General features: G+C 43.1%; 1 protein-coding gene across 2 annotated transcripts in view; it reads right to left on the bottom strand.

The window, feature by feature from the left end:
* LOC136435466 (potassium voltage-gated channel protein Shal-like) overlaps positions 1–9,848 on the bottom strand; it is a 51,640-nt gene extending 41,792 nt beyond the window's left edge. The window contains exons 1-2 of one of the 2 annotated variants that reach the window (XM_066429005.1): positions 9,494–9,848; positions 5,443–6,859 (exon numbers count right to left, since the gene is read on the bottom strand). In XM_066429005.1, coding sequence (XP_066285102.1) covers positions 5,443–6,548 — 1,106 coding nt within the window. In that variant the 5' untranslated portion in view covers positions 6,549–6,859; positions 9,494–9,848. Of the gene's footprint in view, positions 1–5,442; positions 7,037–9,493 lie in introns of those variants that run through there. The other variant, XM_066429006.1, reaches the window with a different exon arrangement.
* Positions 9,849–22,381: the final 12,533 nt, after the last annotated feature.

The following is a 22,381-nucleotide window of genomic DNA, read 5'->3' as shown; positions in this document are numbered from 1 at the left end:
CCAACAATACTTACTTTAAGGCATGTAAATTATTTACAAAATGCATACAGCAGGATTGCCAGCTAAAAGTTAAAGTAACCATTATAGACATCATAGTAAACAAATAACCTTGCCATCTTCCGTTCGTAATGCAAATATACAGATGGAATGGAGATTGGTGAAAATATTGACCATTTCTGGTGCAAATGGATGCTAAGGTAGCTCAGACAATAGTGCGTTCATCTGCGTGCAGCACAGAAAACCGCTTCAGAATTAAACTTACATGTTTATGTGTGATTTATTTCGATTTAAAGATCGTCTTAAGAAAGGCACAGAGATCGATCCAGGTCGCGATGCAAATTTGTTTTCTCTGTGATGTAACAAAAATACTGCGTGTGTGCAAACATGACTGATCCGACACTTACGGGCTCCGATTACATTTTGCCGACTTAGCCAGCATTGTGTTCAATCCTGCAACAGCGAACTAATACGTTTTCGGCCATGTTCAGGCGACAGTTCCAACTTTGATATTCTATTGATTTTCCGTTTGGTGGGCGTTGGCTCGGTCGGACGGTGATGTTAGGAACGTGGTGAAAATGCAAAACGATACCCATGCGTTGTGCACTTCTAATATCGATGTCGGCCGTATGATTCTAGAACGAATAGAGCCCGGAATAGATTGGACACTTTCTCCGTTTTTTTTTTCTCATTGGCGATTTTAAACCTACCACTGTCACCCAAAAAAAAACAAATTCGTTAAAACGATCAAACAAGAAAGTGATTAAATTATCTTTTGTATGTAGCATCGTCGAATGTATAATAGCCTTGAAATGATTCGTTTTACATCGCATGCCTGCGTACATGTACCTTTTCGATTATTCATAACCATGTGAGTGTTAAATGAATTTTCAGCACATTTTTCTGTTCATTTGCCTTCATCATTCATCATTAAACATGGCGGGTGCCGGTGGTGCGCCCCTGTCCGTGATCATATTACACATATGACAGTGGGAAATGTGTCTAAAAATATTAAATAGATAGCCACGTTTCCGCGGAAAGACTTGTCGATCAAACGCCCTTCCTTTAGATATGCGCCGTTGAGAGCATCTTTGAATATTATGAATTTACTCTTACTTTAGACTTAAACGTATCGAGCACCAGAAACTATTAACTATAGAAGAAGGCGATGTCTAAATTGGAACAATGTTGATACCGGGAAATATTAATGGTCCTCAATCGGATAAAACATCCCAGGGTGGTTCGTGCAAGGATTCTGTGCGACAAGCTAGGTTCATCTATTATCTGTATGAATCATTTATTAGGCCCTGTCGTGAGCACAATGCGTCCCGGCGTCAGTTTTCAATGTTCCCGTTGTGAGAGTTCTGTATACATGCTGAGTGCGAGCGTTTGTTTTACGAGCTGTAGGTTACACCATAATTAGCGGGTCGGAATGTGATCCAAAATTTCCTGCATTTCTTTTATACGGCAAGGTTTTTCTTAACAGAATTTTACCTATTTTAAGCTCCTGATACTCGCAAAAGCCGCTAAAATGCAACAGAATGAACTAATTTCTCCCTCTTGCATAACAGGCATAATCAATCGACCTTTAATTTATCAGCCGATAGACGACAACTGTAATGATAATAATAAGTCCCGTCTGTCAAAAAAAACATCTGATGACCATGCAAAAGAATGGTCCTGTCTTCGCTGTGAAAGCCAGTCGTACTTCAGAAATGTCACGGGCTAGGCTTTCCCGGCGGGACCGTTCGGTCTTTTGTCCGGACGAGCTCCCCACTGGGAACGGGGGAAACCTGTTTGCACACCCGCCGATGCACCTGCAAAATGTTACATATTGTCGGCAGTTGACCCCATGTAACCCCTCTCAGAACCTCCCCAGGCGACAACAAACAGCATTGTATTCTGTGGTTGGTTGTCTGGAAACCCTGTTCGCCGGAATCGGAGGGAAAACTACAGCGCTACAGGTTGCTTTGGTCGATCTTTTTTTTTAACCGTGCGAACCGCGACATAATAAACAAAGCCATGGTTAATTCTGAATGCCGTGTTTACAGACCAATGTGGGTCACCTGCTGCGAAAGGTGAGGCAATAGAGACCGACCATTCTTTTGAGAAAAAACACACTTCTAGAAGTCAGCTTTGCTCTATCCTTCCCTTTTATTTTATTGCCCCATACACAAGGACTAGAATTCCTGTTCTTAAATTAGACGATATGGATACACCATGCCGATGTGACGGCAGAAATGTTGTCCCTTGTTGATGAGAAATGGGGGGTGCCATGGTGTTTGCATAAGAGGGTGCAAGCAGGCATCCCTGACCTGCATGGGGAAACAAGCTCCCACCGTAGATCCCCGGTCATCAGATGTGCTATTTACGAAATGCGTCAGGACTTCCAAACTCCTGACCTACATTGACAACGGACATAGCCCCCTCTGACATCATGGTCTGCCCGAGCATAGTGACGTACGGCTGGTATTCAAAATATGTCTGAAGGGCTCGGAATAGGAAACAAGAGAGGGGCGGCACACGGCTACAGCCTAGACTCGCTGTGGTATCATATTCACAGGTCAATAAAGTTTATCAAACCTCCTGCTGTCGAGACTAAATGCAGAATCTCCCTCCCACATTGCCTCCAAGGTATAGGCCAATTAGAAAATACTTACTATAGATACCTAACGTAGATACCCTATAGTTAATGCCTGATCTACAGGTCCTATTATCTCAGCTGTTTGTTATCCAAAAATTAAAACAAAGTTAAAATAATGTAGACTTGAAATAATCCCTAAACATTTCCCCCTTCACTTTTCGGGACGTTGTTATAAACCTTTTAACCTACATGTACACATTCTCGGACTGTGAAAAAGTTATTTGATGCATTCACAACGACGTAAGACACAGCAGATGGCCTGGATCCTGCCCTGTCCCGTGTCACCATTGCAAGAATGGATAGCATGTGACCCTGACCCCCCAGCAGCCGCTGAAAAGCATTCGACGTACTTACGAGCACATTGCGCTGAGTACACAAAAATTGACCTCTGTCACAATCCCACATTGCGGCATCCGCCGTGGTAACATCAGATTGGTAACAGCACAACGCTGTCGCTCACAACACAAGCCTGCGTAACGACATGGCATCTATTGCGGTTACTATATTTGCCAGTCGAGCTTCAACAGTTGGTATCCCCTTGCCTTCATGATGCAGACACTATCTTAAAATTAGAAATTACAGTCAGGTTATTAATTAAGGGAATCACCACGATGACTCCCTACATTAAGAGAACTATTATGCTGTGATAAAAATCCCAGATGTGCAATTATTAATCATGATGCATTTCCGTAATAATCCTGACATAGTGTCCCGACATCGCTAGTGCTCTTGGCTATTTGCCGGCACTGTAGACATGGAATAATGTGCGTTATGTAAGAATGCCTGCGTGACAATGCAAGATCCTAATGGAAAATGCCACTATTAAATGTCTACATCCAACTATGTAGACCTCCCAACTCACGTCATGTCATCATGTAAACAGACCACGCCCCCTTTTAGCAATCTTTCACTGGATCGTCTGAATATGCTCTTGAGACGTTTTCCTGGGAAACAGTCTACTCATCCTGCATCATATTGCAATTTTGTAATATAAGTAATGTCGCTGTTGCATTCGAGTGATATCTACATATTTCTAACAACAATATCAAGGCCCTTACGAGATCCCATAGATTCGGAATCCACCTCAGCGGCACATAGATTTGGAAAAACCCTAGCAGTGTATGTTGGGCTGCCATCTGAGATAGGACTATCAAAGCTTCTACATCAACTTAGGGGCTCGTCACATCTGAAAAGGCGCGTGCTTTGAGAGTGCTCTCAATGCCTCTTCAGGCGGTCTGCCGGCAAAGTGGAGGCAGGGAGATCTGCCGCAGGTAGAGAAGAAAGAAGACACGCACTTAAGCCGCTTATCGCAAAGCGGAGGAATTGATCGTCGCAGCATTCGGTGCGGCTGCATTGAGTGGAATTAGTCAACGGGAAGTGTTTTCTCCCCGAATGGGGGCCCACCTGAATCCCTGGTTGTGCCTTATTCAATATTGATAACGGTGTATGTTGGAATTCTACCTAGACATCGCCTCTGTTTACAGTACGTTACAGGCCTATAGAAGTGATGGTAATTAGCAACAGATCGGTGGAAGGAACTGCAAAAGAAATTAACAAAGACTACTCGTCCCATTGTCAAGCTATGGATAGGCCTCACTTCGTTTGGAATAAAACCTGCGACTGACTAGCGATTTAGAGAAATATCCCCCTCGACAGCGGCTCCGATATACATTGTCTCCTGAAATGATCTTCTCACCAAAACGCCGCTGGCGTCGAGGCGTCTCAAGGGAGAGGAATTATCTTCTTTTTTCTATGTACACTTTGTACATTCTTTACAAAATACGGTGCTTTAACAGGGATTTCCATATCAATATTGGTAACGATGTCAGGATCCCTCAGGGAAAACACTTTACAAAAGCTTTCAAATCCGACCACTTCACAGGTACGTCTTATCCTAGGAAAGACATACTTCTACAATCACAGCACATATTTTTGCTGTGACGCATCTAAAAGGAAAGTCACATTTCACTTGAAAGAAGGACCTGCCTGACCAACTGTTAAATAAAGGCAAAATGGCGAGGAAATCTCGTGTTTTCCAAATGAATTATCATGTCACATGCAACGTGTAAGTGTCGTATTGTGCTGTCGGAATTATATTGTTATTCAAGGGCCATGTAACTGAGACAAGCGTTCTAACAGGTGTCTTAATACTATTGACATTCGGTGCACTTGACACCGAGCAGATAAATTGTAAAATAGCTGATGTTAAAGTCAGATAAAGGTTAGAACATGCACGATACATTGTGTTGATGTAATGTCTAACATTTGAAAATGTCAGGTCCATCTCGACCATATGTTTTGCAGGATAAACGTCTGTAGTGACGCCCCCCTCCCCATCACGCAATCAGTACCCTGGCAATCTTGTTTTCAGCTCTTTCAGACATGCATTCAATGCTCCATTCAACCGTGTCGTGTTGTTCGTTGGCAAAAGGAAAATAATTTTCCCCATTGGCAGCAATTGGGGCGAAAAGAATAGAAAGGACCTTGACAGAATCTGCAAATAAACGTGTTATAATCGCTGGCGTAAATCATAGCACGGGGGTCACAGCGTGGTAGTGATATAACCTTGCACGCTTGCTTGGGCCAGGGATATGCTTTTGCGAAGCCATCAAATAAAGGGGCCATTAGAATCGACCTGCTGAAGTCGTGTAAGAGCGATTGCTGGTACTAAACACCCTCCCGACAGGGCACCCCACATCTCGCCGCCATATTTGGACGGCTTAACGGCTCCTTGCACCTGTCACCGCCTACGTCTTAGTGTACAGTATGGTAACATGTCCACCGTGTGTGTGTTTACTTACCCTAGCGTGGTCATTGTGACAATGGTGTACCAGAACGCCGCAGGTATACTGGTGAATTTCGTACTTGCTACGTTTTTCTCGGCATAGAACATGACTGTAGCAAATATGATGATTGCCATGGTGAGTGAGAAGAGCAAGAAGCCCAGCTCACTTGCACAGCTTTTCAGTGTGTAGCCTAAAATCCGGAGGCCCTGCGAGTGCCTTGAAAATTTGAAGATTCTAAAGACTCTGAAGACTCTGAGGGTGACGAAGGCTCCGGAAACGTCGTCGTTGTCGGTGATGCCGAGTCCTATGTAGTAGGGCAGGATGGCCACCACATCGATGATGCTCATGACACTACGCATGAAGAGACAGCGGTTTGGCGCTGCAAACAGTCGGAGCAGGTATTCCGCGGTGAAGATCATAACACAAGCCGTGTCAAGACAAAAGAACGCTAGTGCGTATCTTTCTCCGCATGGAAGATTTTCAGTTTTTCCCGGTTTGGGACCGCAGGGGACGGTCTCTACTACATTGGCCATCACTGACACAGCAATAAAGAACCCAGTCACATAGTAGAAGACAAGGGCTAGCGTGCTCGTGTGTGGGTCCTCGAATGCCCTCCACATCTTTTCCCGTAGGGTCATGGGCTGGACGGTATCCCCAGCCTCAGAAACTTGATCGTCCATGAGGCGTTCGGCATTTTCTCTCTTGCGATCTTTATAATCCTCATAACAACAGTCACCTATGATGTCAGGCATAATTCCAAAGAACGCCAATTCCTCGTCGTACGCACTTATGCATTCCGATTTCGGGTAGTGCAACTTACCGGTGCGATAGAAATTCAAGATGTGCCGGAAGATATCTGGGTCTCGGTCGAAAAAGTATTCCTTTGTTTCGTCGTCGTAGAAGAAATCTCTCTCGGGGCTTCCCAGCAGCGTGTCAGGGTATTTTTCGAGGGTATTCCGCCATGTTTCAAAGCGTCTCCCACTTACGTTTATTCCCAGTTTCTCGTCCTCTCCCTTCTGTCTTTCTTGCAGTGGCGGGGCAGGCATAGGATTCGCCGCGATCGGAACCCAGCCTATGGCCGCTGCCCGAGCGAACGGAAGCCATGCTGCTACGGCCGCCATAGTTCACACAGAGCGAGCTCGTTGGCTGTAGATGAGCTGAAGCTGGGGGCTCTCTTGCTGCAATAGCGGCACAGGTGCACCCCGCCTACATCCACCGCGGAGCTACAGCGCACGGTTGCATCCTCGCCTTCCCTCGTTCCTAATGACGCTGTTTGTGTTTAAACTGTCTCCCCTTATAGCCGGGTAACCTGATATCCGACGGTCAGTACTGTTGTGGTCGGCCTCGGCTCTCCACCATCAGGTTGACAGCAAATAATACCGCTTCCCATCGCCATGATAGATAATTAAGAATATTCTCCAGCCATGCATCTCTAATAAAACGGAGAATATAGGATCAGTGCTGGGACCACGAGAAATACACACATTGCAGCATATAAGTAAGAATTCTTGTTCACCTGTAGAATTATCTGGGATATTTGTGGGAGAATTCAAGCTAATTTGTCCATACGGCACGTACGCTATGTAAATGGTCGATGACAAAGCCCGCCCGGCCCCCGATTGAAACCGCGATTCTCCCCACCCGCCTATGATGATGTCAAACGCAAGGTGCAACAAACGGATTACCAGGCAGGATTGGCCGGCAATGCCCACTCGATATCATTAACATATTGTTTAATAAACAACCTTTGTGTCTAAAGATTCCACCGGTAAAATAACAAGACGGTGTTTCCACTGAAAGGTGCGATGTTACGTCCCCAATAGAATTTTAAGCGTATAGTTCCAGCCGGGTACATAATTTTGTCCGCGTATCAGCTTGACGGGTAGGGTGATATCAGATATCGGGTATTCTGGTGGTCTTTATTGTGCCATCTAGAGTAGTTCATCAACACATGCAAATGAGACATAAAGATGCTATTTTTATGCTGTCAACCTCCTCGGATATGTTTTTCCAGTGAGTGGGAGGGCGACAGCCGGTTTGAACAAACGGGTTTACATCACTTCCCCTCACATCGTCAGACTGCCAAACGTAGCGTCTCGGCGGCGCCCCATTATTTTTTTCCGCTGTTCGAAAGAGCGACTTTCTATATATTTCTTTCAATTTGTATGCATTGCAATATTTAGTTTGCGTGCATTGTAAGTTGGTGTAATATTTTCTGGATTAAGATATGCAAATAGAGCTCGTGTTATTTGACTTGCATGATTTTCCTGTTGCTGCAGTCCCAGGTTATATCGGTACGATGGCAAACTGTGGGCATTGATTTCCAGTATCATACCACTCGCTAATTCAAAGGCAATATTTTTGCGAGATAAGCGTTTTACCCAGAAAAAAACTAATTTTTGATGGTACTAATACCACGGATATACATGGCTTTTTGCTTTTATGTAGAAAAGTAACTTCCACTGTCTTTTCCCTGCATATTTTTCTATTTAAACAATTACCTAGTGGTGGTCTAAGTAACAGCACGATTATAATGCTTTATCAGAACTAACGCTATTGACCCATTCCCAATGGTAGGATGAAGAAAGGGCGCATTGGATATTTTAAACTTTTTCTTGGCATCAGACTTAAAACCTCATTTTTTAATTTTGACATTACCTTCAGCAGTGTTTAGGTTTGGCTTGTTAGTTAGCAGGTATAGTCTGTATATCGAGGGTTTCCGTAGGTTTGAATCGCATTAAGCGGTGTATTGACTGCGTAGGTCCGCTGCGCCCCTAGGCTACGACCCCAAGTGGGCCCCGAATCTCTACGTCTATGCGTGATAGCAAGAAATAGTTGATAACCCTGCCCGGGATTCCAAATCCCCTGGGACTAAATCGCAACAGCTCCATCCCTCAGATATATTGGCCCGCCCTAATTGCTTAAATTTCGATAACCGATGTAGTGGAGAGATATTCCCATCCATATTGTGCGTCAGCCAAACGTTGTGGTGCAGTTTTTATACTGGTGCGCGCAAAAAAAGCCTCTGTCAATCTGGCCACTGAAACATGCAAACAAACGAAGCTTTAATGGCACTTGACGCTGCACATAACCGGACGTTTGTGCTTTGTATGCGCATACTAGGTAACGTACGAACTAAGATTCACTCCCGGTTGGCTTTAATGTCGGCGTGAGGATTGATGGAGCTGTGGGCAGCCTCTGCGTTTGCGTCACGGCATAGCAACCGTTGCTACCTTGTTTCCTTCAGGTTCTGAGGAGGGGGCCGCGCGAGCAGGGTGACGGGTTGGGCTGTGGTAATGGCGATTCTAGGAACTCGCACGGAAAAATGAAAACGGAATGTCTTCCTAATCGATATAATCCCCATTATCTACCGCAAACAAAAGACATCTCTGTATCTTGAGTACAGCAGACTAACCTAGGATTATTTCGAGTTCTCTTACTAGTATTGGATACCAATAAGAATGGGGCCTCCCCATTGCTGATACGTGCTTACAGGTGTCAGGAGGCCAGCCTATCAAGAGCTCGGGATTGGCACACGTCGCCATAAATCTTTAATTGATTACAAATTGATAAAGTCAATATTCGAACGGAGACCACAGATAACCTACCCTTTGATACACAATGGTTGCACGAGTACGTACAGGTGCAACAATTTGCACACAATCTGGGAGATGCCGTTCGCCGTTTCTCCTCTAAACGCGCCCCTATGGGAATTACGGAACACATCGCACGCAGTTCGAGTGTTGAAAATCATTATCATGTCACCTTTAGACGTTTTCGTCGCCATCATAAAGGCGGACGAAACAGAAAACGTACAACAGAATCGCTCAAAATCCTTCTCAGATATCAATGTTTCATTGCACCTTGCGTCGTCATCTATACATAAGCGTGTACCTTAATATTCCCTTATCGCCGTGATTACGTATATTACGTACTAATAGGTCGTGGTCGTACGCATCAGACATACACTTATATCATGCTATCACGGCGATCAACACTCAAACAACACTCCCTGACAGGAATGCCCGAATTCTAGCAACTCTCCCTCCTTCTCCAAAGCACCCACCTCACATCGAAGATCAGCCCAGCGTCAGAAGGAGGATGGATCGTGCGCACCAAGATTTACCCCAAACCTCGCGAAGGAAAGAGCTCGGGGTCCTTCAAGAATGATGCACGGAAGAAAAGTACCGGCATGCAGCACGGTGGAAGACTACGTGTGAAAGAAACGGGGTGTCAGAAAGACTTGCGTGCAAAACAGGCTAGCGGAGAAGACCCGAGGAAAGGTCTCCGTGTAAAGAAGGACCCGGAGGTAGAATCCAGCGAGGCGCCTAGCTACGGAGCACGGGTATCACCGCCTCCCTGCGGATATAGGTAGTCATTGTAGCAATCGACAATTTCCTCCAGATTATTGCGGAGAGGGGTGTGGCTTTACTGTGCCTGTGCATGCGCGGTGGCTCTCCCGAATGACACCTGCTAGATTGTGGTAATGGAATCAATACAGGCACTTTTCAGGCACACGGCTTACTAGGAGGGAGCACCCGTGGCGACGGAACATGCATGACATCTGTGCAGAGCACCATGTCAAGTTGAACTGTGTGCGTTTGTTCTGATTGAGGCCCAGGACTGTCTAAACTGGGTGGTATGTATTTTCCTCCTTAGTTGGACCCACAGTTTATTCATAAGATTCAGTATGTTTGTTTTGTAAAATTAGGCTTAGGACAGACGGTTATGGGTGATATATATCTAAACAGGTGTAGGAAGTCTGCAAGTAGATATGCCGTACTCAGGGAGGAAAGTCCTTTCAAGATCCTTTTCGTGTTCATGGGGAAAAACAGCAGATTAGTTTGTTTCAATCGATCATTTCATAAGTGCATGGTTGATCTGCATTTTATCCCCTTTCTATCTACATTAGGCTATTAGCTGTAAGTAGTTTCCAACTTCCCGTAGTGTTCACACAGCTAGGGTACGATCGGTGTTGATTCTTCTAGAGTGATAATCCCGAACGTGGTTTAGATGGTCTGCGGGCGCACCTCGACTTCGGATTGTTTACACGTACTTCGGGGATAATGCGCTGTAAAATCGTTTACTTTCGCGGTGGATTTATGATTTCGCGGTAGAAGGGAAAATGAGGTTTTCGCGGTGTTTGAAATTTGTGGATGAAACGATTCTGTAGTACAGCAGTCATACAATGGAAAGACATGCGCGGTGACATGAATTCGCGGTGGGGAGGTCACCACGATTGTTTAGAAATTTACAGTACTTCACCGCTAATAGCATACACAGTGTGTCTATTGAAAAATAAACTTGCTAAGTTGTATCTATTATTTAATCAGATTGGGTACACTAACTGAAGAGGACAGCAGGCAGGAATAATTATTTCTTCATGAGGTTATATTAGAAAAATTAGAATAACTTGCTTAAGAAAGGCGGATTAAAGCGTACGTCAGCAACTTTGGAGATAAGCCAAAGTAAAAAAAGTACAATGATATAATAGAGCCATCACTTTTTGAAAATTAACGTTGATTTTTTTTCATTCCTTTCAAAATTTGAGGAGCCTTTAGCAAACGTAAAAAACAACAATCAAGATTCATTCTGACAATCAGATTGACGTTTAGTGTTAATTGTAAAAGATACAATGATGCATTATCTACTATCATAAACGTATGAAGTATTCTATATGAATAGAATAATATATAAATATATATATATGTATACACTTATGTATGATAAAATTTCCATATAAATGTCACACAACTTTGAACAACACTATTACAAATAAAACGAGAGTTACTGGTGCGAGAAGCCGCCACGTTTCAAGATAAGTTAAGATCGTTAGCAAATCGTTGTTGTATTGTTAGTCTTGAAAATGTGGCTATATAGATGAAAACTGAATTAGCGCATGTTAACGTTTGATATGGTTTGGAGTATAGTTTCACATTTTTCCTAGTGTGTAATATAATGTTGAATTCAATTGGATTTTGGTACGATCCTACCTTCCCCATGGTCATTTCATTGAGCAATACGTCATCTGAACTTCTCTACAACTTCAATGGTGATGTATACTGTAATGTCTGCAAGTGGTTTGCGGTTTGGGGTTCATTTTAAAGAGTAGAGCATTTTCGTGTATTTATAGTACAAATGGTCCGCCAACAAGTCGACGGACAAGCAAAGTAATAACACGGCTGGGTTGCGGAGATGTCCGGAAATAAATCTATTTATTGTGCTTCATGGTTGTGCCAAAACACAGGACTCCACTGACCACTATGTTTTCCGTTGCCTATCTGTTATACAACGATGTCTTGCTCAAGTTAACCAGAAGGACTTTTAGAAACGGTTCGTTTTGTGACGTATAGACCTTGTTTTGGACATAGACACAATTACAGATGACATAATTGACAATAGTCTATACATAGAGGAATTACTGGTTAAGTATTGTGTTTTCCCCCACAGTATTACAAAACACGGCATGAGCATAAACGGGGTTCAATATTATACGATAATGTCCCCAACCTCGACATTCATTTCTTACATCAAAAGCTATCTGCGACTAAAAAAAATCAAGACCATAGCAGGTCCAGGACAAAATATTCATAAACCGTAAGTTCTGCTGAAGTACCAAGGTTACATACCAGGGGTCCCAAAATCAACCTTGACCCTCGTCTTAATAAGACCTACCCACATACCAAATACCATTGCAATCCATGCAGAGGTTCTTGGGTTATATTGATCACAAAATGCTGAAACACGCACACAAATACAGACAGACAGACAGGCCAAAAATTATACCTCCATAGTTCATGTCGGTTAATAGTTAACTGTTACATTTGTACAGTCCCAGGTGCACCGCCTGCTTAATCGCATGAAAGAAAGCACTGCCGATCCACAAACTCCCGCAACATGGTAACGACATCAGTAGATTCTGTTTCACTACAAAAGGGAATAAAGTTATCAACGGTTCTAATCTTACCCTCCTGGCAACAGTGACGCCAAGACGTATAGCTGGGGAGCAATGGTTTATAGCAAGGATATTATCTTAACAGTCCTTGCCTGTAGGGCTGCGATATCTACGTTACAATGATGTTAAAAGTTTATGCCGGTGGCAGTATGAATGCCCACTTTCTCTGAACCTTGAGGCATGTTTTCCAGACCAGTGATATGTGCAATGTCGCCTGGCTGAGTTTACCATGGAGTGGATTGTACTTTGATAAGAATTTTCAGTAGTGCGCATGCGTCTGTGATAGTTGTAAGACATGTACACCGTACACGGCTTTTTGAACCAAATTAGCCCCTCCCCCTTCGTTCCATGTTTTTTGTTGCCTTATCTACTTTTATTGCGCTACATGCTAGCCGTCGAATGTTATTCATACACGCCACGCCAAACTACTTTCGTAATAAGAGTTGTCCACCGGGTAAATTCCTCGCGCCCGCTGTCGTAGTACTCCCCACATGTCATCTTTTCCTTGAACCAGTGTCCTCCTTTGATCCAATGATGCTATTTCCTACATATTTAATTCAGTGGCCGTCTATGCGTATTGCTGTTGACTATTCCTGTCAAAATCATTCTCTTGGTCACGTCGTGATATCTATAAATACAACAAGATAATGCTGTTACTTGTTGTTATTGTATTTGTCTATGTCAGGTGTAATTTCTATTTTCAGAGGTGATGTTTGATATTAGCCCCTGCTAGAGTACGTCACCTCTGTGTCCTGTGTATTCTTCAGTTGTTTGATTAAAAACAAAAAAAAACAAGAGATTGGAGATCACATACCTCCGTGAAATATTCATTGTTTATAGTTTTTGTGAACTTCTTCTTTTATTCATTATAATTATAAATTTCTTGAACCTTTTTCCTGTCAGTAAACTTAACGTGGCTAGCATGGAAAAAACAGCCTGCGGGGGGGCTCGTTTGCAGGCTTTCTGATGTTCAACATACTGGGTCAGGGTCTGTTGCTCTTCGGCAATTACGATTTCCCCAGCAAGAGAACCTGGCCCCGATATGTTGACAATTACGAGTCAGCGCCCCCCCCCCTCGAAAATAAACGCCGGCGCCGACCAGAAAGCCTGCAAAGGAGGCTACTTGTGGAGGACCATCCTGTCCTACAAATCGACCTTCGCTTCCTGTCACTCTATTGCATTCAAATAACTACGGACACGAAAGCATAGCCTCTACCAGGCTCCGCGAGATGGCTGGAAAAATAGTAGGAATCGGCAAATAAAGGGAGTTAGCTACGGAGAGAGGGTCCAATCTGGAGAGAGGGTATATCTGCCATCTACGGATTCCTACTATTTTTAACTATTTATCTTATTTTTTTTATTTTTTTTTCAATTTTTCTATTTTTTAAATTTTTTTTAAAATTTTATTTAATCTTTTTTTTTAAATTTTTTATTTTTATTTTTTTTATTTATTTTTTTATTTTTCCTACTAACGAAAGCAGGCAAACAAACAGACACGTCAAAAAAGAAAACAAAGGTAACATCAGATGATTCTAGCCATGTCTATAGATATGTAATGGTAACGTCAACCCTTGTCGTTTTTATATAGCCACGACAACTAGGACTAACTCTCACCATGATTCTAGACAAAGTAGCCAGGCTTCCTCATGTTAGGAATCTCGTACAATGTGTGCTATTGATGTGCACCAGAGTTGATAGCACATGGTTCGAGTTCTCAGTCAATAGTTCAACAGTCACGTTCATATTACTGTATATGAACGGTTCGTTTGACTTAAGTCGAAAAATATTAGATATGCGACAAATGTAACATTGTTCTCGCCCTATAACCTTATAGAATCTTATCGCAGATTTTTTACAAGCAACAGATTTTTTTTCGACATTTTCTGAAAAGGACTGAAAACGCGGAAAGCATGTTATCCCTCACGTATATCGACTGCAAAACATCCTGAATATTGTCGTTTTGAATAGAAGTGACAGTCGATGAAACGAGAAATAAACGGGTAAAAACCTTGGATTAATCGATATTTACGTCCTGACAATCCACCCTGCTCCCATGATTCTCCGGCCGGTGACACGTCATCACGAGGGGGTGTCAGACTATTCCTGTCGTGCCCATGAAGTAACGTGACTGGTATAAATAATAGCTGAGAGAAGTAACAGCCACGCTGTGAAGAGAAAATTCTATATGATTCTCTGTCGTAAACATTATATGGGTGATCCATCAAGAGCTACGACAGGCGCTGATAAAAACGATATTCTTGGAAAATGTACATTGTTTAAGGAAAAATCCATACGGTTGCGCATTACGCGTAGAACGCCCCCTCCCTCCCAACGCTCATCACACAACGCATCGGCAACTGTTCCTGCCTGATCGCCAAAACTATTTATTGTATATCCTCGGGAGCTGTTGCGATCGAAAGATAAAATATCAGACATGAAAACAAACGGGGCTGTGTAAATTATGGGGATTTCGGTTCGATGCACGGAGAACCCACCCGTGAGGCATTTTGCCATAAAAGGTCCATTGCTCCTCGTTGGAATCCACAGACTTTGAAGCGATCGGTCTGGAGGTGATACCGCTTGAGCGGAAGATTTTGTGGAGAAGGTCGGGATATGAATAACGCCGGCCCGGTGATTCAGAGGCCGTTCGTCGTGGGACTGAAATATGGAGGCGCATTAAAGATCATCCTCGTCGCTGTTCGCCCCGTCTAAAGCACCTCATCTGCAGTTGCGAGACCTGCGGAGTGGAAGTGTCATCAGCGGTAGAGCAGCGCTCCGCCCCCGCTCACTCTCCTGTTCCCCCGCTGCGGGTCAATATCTCACACCTCCAGAGAGTGGCTCAAGCATCTGTTGCTATGGAAACGCGCGAGTGACGTCATGACTTGTGTGTCCCGGGTAATGGGTAAATTCAGGCGTATCTCTGTTGCACTGGTCTAATTTGGAGTGATGAAAGACCGAGACCACTCAGCCCTGATCCAGCATCTCCTGGGGATTTTTGCATGTCGTTCCTTGTAAATCACACCGCCCCTGCAACTAAACGCCACGGTGGGACAGCGGGCACCATTAAGCTCCGTCCCCCCAGAGAATACGGCCGAAATGAAAATAAAATTAACATCCCCGACTCCGCACAAGCTACGGCTTCATCACGATCTCCACTTTACAGCTTCTCAAATGACTCTTCAAGGAGGAGTGAAGAAGCAGTAATTTGTACTCTGTTTTTTTCTCCACAGACAAGTAGAAGCACAGCTCATCCTCATCTCAACGTCGTTAACTTCACCAAAGATAAGCATGGGCACAGCATCACTATCGGTTACCTTACCCACTGGGGCAGGCGGGACCCTGCAGGTCGGCCACGTACAGGCCTACAGCCTCCGTTTTAAAAGCATTTCTTCACCCATGGATATAGCTGAACATCAATTTATTTATGGCTATGCTTTATCGAATGCTACAGTCCAGGAGCAGCCCCATGGGGCGTCTGCTGTCAGGCGACTTGAGAGTTGGTAATTACCATGTGTACTCGAGCACTTACAGCTATTTTATTGTATCCACCACACTGAACGCCACTAACACGTGATTTATGACATATGTAACGTGGTGCTAAGATTACTCTTAAGAACCAGGTATTGGAACATGGCATATTATATATGCAGGTCGTATTTTATGCTCTGACAATAAAGTCCACTATACCGAGCATTTTCATATAAGTTCGTACTCTTTTATGCCCCAAACGTTCTACATATACTGCCATGTGTTTTGAAAACAGAACAGGCAAATGCAGAATATTTTCTTCTCCATCACCAAAGAGCTATTCGCACAGAATCGTGAAGAAAGAAGTAAAGATGAAAGATGAGACCAAAGAGTCATCATTCTTAGGTGATGTCCAGTGATTACGGCACACAGACCTGTACTGGTTACCCCCGAAGTAAGAACATTTGTTCACCGTGCACCTGCCCGTGTAACACCTCAATGGCCTTTGTGGTGCCACGCAGTCGGGGACACTAACTGGTCAATGTAACCCGCCAGCGGAACACGCGCTGTAAAAATCGTCCAGCAACATTCGGTGCCTGACTGATGCTCACTTTACGCATTCATTTCACGGGCATACAAAAGTCCGAACTATCAGTTGATTCGGTCTCTCTCAAAGTTCCTTGTAAAATTTTTCGTTTTTATTTGTTGCTATATTTCAGCCAATTATGTATTTTTAGAAGGTTGGTTTCTGCCTTGGTTTGCAGAGGCCACTTGATTTCATATTTGTTTTTATTTTTTCTTTATCTTTCGTAATCTATATCATTTGGGCATCATCAGTATCACAACAGGATATATTTCATTGGTGATTTGTGCCTTAGTAACTACTGGCTGAGCGCAGTATTGAAAGAAGCTGAATACCCTAATGCAAGAATCAACGTGTGTGAAAGCTGTAAATTCGACTAGTCTCGCATGGTGGCGCTTCTATGATGTCATGTGATTTTTATGGCTCCACCTTGTTAAAATCCATTAGACATGCAATGTCTTTCATTTACCATAAAAGGAAGGAATGTTAAAGGAAACTAAGGAAAGGTGGCGATAGGAAAACAATGAAACACAATACCTCTTGATTTTCAGATGTGAATGTTAATAAGTACATTCAATTTAATTCTATTCGATTAAATGTTAAAGTTTACCATCTTGGTATATGCAAAGAGCTTTTGTATATATAGTTGCCTCAATTCTATTGTCTCAATTCTCTACAATATATATATATGTAATTATTCCAAATTTCATAAATGAGCTATCAGCTAAACAAGATAATAGCTCGCTACCACTTACATAATTTCAAAACTAGTGGAAAGTGGTTCCCCTAATATTTGCACTAGTTACCAGATACATGTACAAGTAATGAGTGTCAAAACGCGACACTTATAATCCAGTGATAAACGCGTGGCTGATCTTTAGAAGAACTACTCTCGGTAGAACTATGATAATACATTGTACCGTGTCCAATTACACTTTAGTAATCCCGTTCGTTCTGCTGTGGACTTTTCTGGCACAATTCCAGAATCATGCAACAAAACCGTTTCAGTCTGACTCCTCTCCTGTTAAACCATCCAATCAAACAATACATCAGAAATCGATCCCTCACTCCAATTACCAAGTTCTATCCGTGTCCCGTTTGATGATTTGTCGAAGGTTGACCGTAGGATCAAGTCCGAGGGACGACCTATGACAGATCATCGATACCCTTTATCCGTACACAGGTCCTGACAATGTGGGAGACTTTGAAATATTGCCCCCCTCAGCCGTTTCTTGTTTAAATTTCCGCTTTTCAAAAAGACTCGTTCTTCGTCACACCCTGTTGAAGGCGCCACTAATCTTACAGATTTACATAAGAGAAGATTGATATCGATGGTGAAAAAAAACGCCGCGATGGCGGAATACAATCGAAGGCTGATCGAAAGCCGGAAACATGCAAGTTTGGACAAGAAAAAATGTGCTGTTCATTTGTTACAAACAGACAATGTTATAACTGCAGTTCGCGCTTATACATATACAAAGATTACTACAATTACAGTGCGAATTATGAAATTTACACACGCGGTGGTTTTATTTCAGCGGTTACCTCTCCATCGCGAATTCAGGACACCGCGAATATGCCTCATTGTATGGCTCCTGGACTACAGTATTGTGTTAACCACGAAAGTAAATGAATTTACAGACATGAAGTGAATAAGACCACTGGGCAGCTAAGACGTTGCGAGGTACCGAGATGAAAGTCTGTCTTCAAAGGAGCGTCGTATCTCAATCTTACAGATACACGAAGTTCCGCGTTTATCACTTCTCTACATCAGAAGAGAGACACAGTGATTGATTTTGAATCGCGGACTGTTGACGGTTCCGGTTTTGTGATTCAGATCTCTTCAGTGATAAGTCAGAGAGAGACACGAAATGAGACGCTGAGAACGAAATCCAATATTCAAGCATGCCTTAAAGTATAGACATATGAAGAAACGTACCTTTACGTATGCTTTAAGGTATGCTTAAATATTGGATTTCGTGCGATTCAATTTTGGGGACTGCACCGGTCTTGCTGGGATATTAGTATCGCTTTTTATGATCTCATTAGACACTTGTCCCTCCACAAGTCCACAGATAACGGGAATACCTGTATTGAGATTTGTAGGTCAATTTGAATGGGGATTTCGGAACGGTTTTGAAAATAGCAATTAAAACACGCACGATGCACTTTTTGGTCTGAAGGGACTCACTGCGCCTGCGTGAGATTTTCGCGCCACCTTTGGGACAGAGTGAAGAGGATGGTTGCTTGAATCGTTATTTTAAAATCGTTACTGGGTCGAGAGAAGGTTATAACATCATCAGTTTCACACTGACGTCACTGTGATCAATCAGCGTCCACAGAAACACATTTCCAGCGCAAATGTTGGAAACATCACAATATATAGTAAAGCTTGGTTGCCAGGTACAATTTGGAGTACCGGATACCTTTAGCCTTTAAAGTGCATATTTACACCTACTTACTATGTAATGTTTATGTAGTATTTTAGTGTATATATACGTAACAGTCCCATAATTGACATGTACATTGAGTGTAACTTAGTATTCAATGTTTATTTAGTATTTTAGTGTATATATACGTAACCGTCCCAAAATTGACATGTACATTGAGTGTTTTGTGCTAAGTGGATTTCTGTATTTTACGACACAGATGTTTGTAGATACTTATTGATCAATCGCAGAATGTATATTGTCGACCGTGCCAATATGTTCTTTTTACGACGGAAGTATGATCAATCATACCAGACCAAACCAGTTCGGCAGTACCTCAATAGTAGAACAGCCGTTTTCACAATTGAGGCTGTTTACGCCATTTGAGCAAACATTTAAATTACCTTCAGTTACACTGCTCTAGTTAAAGTATTTACTTGAAACTAACATTTACTGAACTAGAAAATTCGTATTTAGTTGAATTTTTGGTCTGTTTTAGTGGTTTACTAACACAGTTAGCTCACATGCGGTTATTCGACTATTGTTACTATTGTTCAGCCGCTGCCAGAGTTTGGAAATGATGCTTAGGCCATGTTGATTTGATTATATGGATGACATTCGCGCGCGCATCAATTTTGGTCCGTTTGAAAAAAAAAGCTTTCGGCCAAACTGTAAATCGTAAAAAGCAGCTGCAAAATGAGAAAATAATGTAAATTGCACACAGAAAAATTCGGAAAACGGATACTAATGTCGTAGAATGCCACAGTAAATTCCAAATTCAAAGAAGTTTTGAAAGAACAAAAATGAAAAATTTATAGTTCAGTATAGCAGAGTTAAGTTTGGTTCAACCTTCCTGACCACGTAGATTTCAGAATGAAGGGAACTTTTTTTTCCAATCTTTTTTTTATTCGCACGCTCGCATCAGCCTTGGGGTCCCCGGAGGATGTCATCCATATAATCACATCAACATGGCCTTATTCCAGCGTTACCAAACGCCAACGACAACCCACAAGCCGCTGGGACGATACTGTCGTCCGCTGAAGGATCCCGTGACCGATGAAGTACAATCATATCGATTTTTCATCGCCACAGAAATTACCGCGGCTGCGTGACCTTTTCTGAACGGCTATCATTAGTCTTATCATTCCGCGGGACGTCTAGCATTGCCTCTCCGCGCATGCGCAGAAAGAGCGCACTTGATCCCATTTACCAGCATTAGCTGGCGGTCACGGTATCGCACGGGACGCGTTCGCGCACCAATTTGCAAACGAATCGGCCCTCGGGCAATCCGGACATTTTTCGTTCCCCAGGCTGGCCGGATGGTGGCGATTTCTGGGGGCGCAGAGTTGTGAGCGACGTTATCAGACGAGAGAGCCGCAGACAACTTTCTCCCGGGCACATTTGGGTGATTGTCCCGCTCTTCATGGGACAATTCACGTCAGTCAAGGGAGAGGGAGTCAGGCTTAATGGCATTTTCGATTTTCCTGTCAAGCACTTAGTAATGGTACACAAAGCTATCGCTGGCTGGCCATCTTTGCTGGGAAATCTCGGTAGGGGCAACTGGAGGATTAGGGAAGTCCTATCAGGAGGACAGATACGGGGAGTGCCCGTATTCCTCTTCTTGGGACGTACCATCTACAGGGGTGATTCCCCCAAACGCGTGTTAGGAAAACTACGAATAATCCGACTCATCCTGGTAGGCTACGAGAACTTGACGTATTCTACTTGCGACCGTTGATGAAGGTTAGACATCCAGGTAATAAGATACGTCAAGAATAGTTCCTCAAGCAACTGGATGAAATGTTGAAACAGTCAGACGTTTCAGACAGCATCCGCTGTCTTTCGTCAGTGACCACTGTGGTCAGTGACAGTACATGCAACCACCTGCCGAATAGAGTGAGGGTTTTGCGCAGGTTAGCTGTGTTTTTGTTTTCATAGAGTCATTAAAAAAATATTTACAACCATTTTGAAAAATACCAGATACCGGTACTACTATTATTACAAAAAGTAAGTACAGATAGGGGAATGTGATCGATGTGCCCAGACGCGTGTTGGTGGTTCATCCCGCCCGGCTTCTGGAGAAAAAGCCGCCAAGAGGAACACAGTTCTGGGTACAACACGACCTTTACTATTGTATATTCATAGAACGTCTCCAAAAGTTATAATAGTTTCGCTTTGTCCTTTCATTCAAACCATATGCACCATTTAGACCAACCATGCAGCAATATTATAACATTTTGTGGTCTGGTAGCCAAATCTGTCAACAGTATTAAGGTAACAGGCCAATGGACACAGGATTAGGTCTCAAAGCAGATGTGTGGGGATAGATGTATTCTGAGTGACGGCCGGACGACAGTCCCTTATCCTATGTATATGAATAAGCAGATGAGCAGTGGGTAAGAGAAAATCGATGATGTCCATATATATATATATCATCCACCTACTTATTACCTACAAAACAGCCATCATCACCACATACAAGACGTAATATGTACATGGATGTACAATGTAGGTGGCGCTTCTACGGGCGGCCAATGCCTGGCATAGGCTCCTCACGCGACGCCTAAAACCCGATCCAACTCGTGTTTTAAAAGTCTTGAAGATAATTCTAAATGTAAGTAACAGATGTTTGGACCTGTTTGAAAAGTTTTCACATGGTCAACGCCTAATGTACTGCATTTCTCCATTTTCTAAAGTCGGGACGATATACCCTATTATAGCCTAATCTGCAGTACCGCTCCCGGTCGCCTCCAGAAAAGTGGCTAAAACGACCGTCAAATTGCCAAATTTCCGTCTTTTCGGGAATGGGGAAATCGCAAAAGACTCGCAAAGTGGGTTAGCTTTTTTAAAGGTTTATTTGACTTTGTTTCCAACAATGGGACCATGTTTATAAGAATGTTTAGGACATCTCACACCAACACATTTAAACTACAATTCTACTTTGTGAAACAAATGCAACGGTGTCTTGCCTGGGAGTCTATAGGTCCAGTTTTCAAGTGAAAGGAATTATCAATGTTGTTACCTGGTGCTCATTAACATAATCTATCCAACTCGTCGATCCTTGGCCTTAGGACCACAACTGAAATAGACAGGCTGGGGAAGTAGTCAGCCACGCCCGCACCCACAAGGGCGACTGAAGTCGAGGTCCTCATCGACAACGATGGACGAACATCAGTGGGCAGGAAACAAACTTGACTTGCCCTCTGGGTTTTTTTCATTAAACAGGAAACCTTACTGCCAGGGCTAGTTAGTCCCTACCCTCCAATCTGGGGCACAGACACACAAATGTGGGGTTGAACTGATCATGATATGAGTTACACCAAAAAAGCAATTACTCAAACAACTGGATATGATTTTGGAAACGGTCAGACGTTTCAAGTAGCATCCACTACTTTTCGTCAGTGACTGTGGGCATGATCAGTTGAACAGCAGGTTTATAACCACGAACTATGAATTATTTGCATATCAATTCATAGTTCGTGGTTATAAACCTGCTGTTCAACTGACCGTTTCCAAAAT

Source organism: Branchiostoma lanceolatum, chromosome 5, assembly GCF_035083965.1.
Source record: "Branchiostoma lanceolatum isolate klBraLanc5 chromosome 5, klBraLanc5.hap2, whole genome shotgun sequence".
In the NCBI taxonomy this organism is placed as follows: domain Eukaryota; kingdom Metazoa; phylum Chordata; class Leptocardii; order Amphioxiformes; family Branchiostomatidae; genus Branchiostoma; species Branchiostoma lanceolatum.
This window is presented reverse-complemented; position numbering and strand designations above follow the sequence as displayed.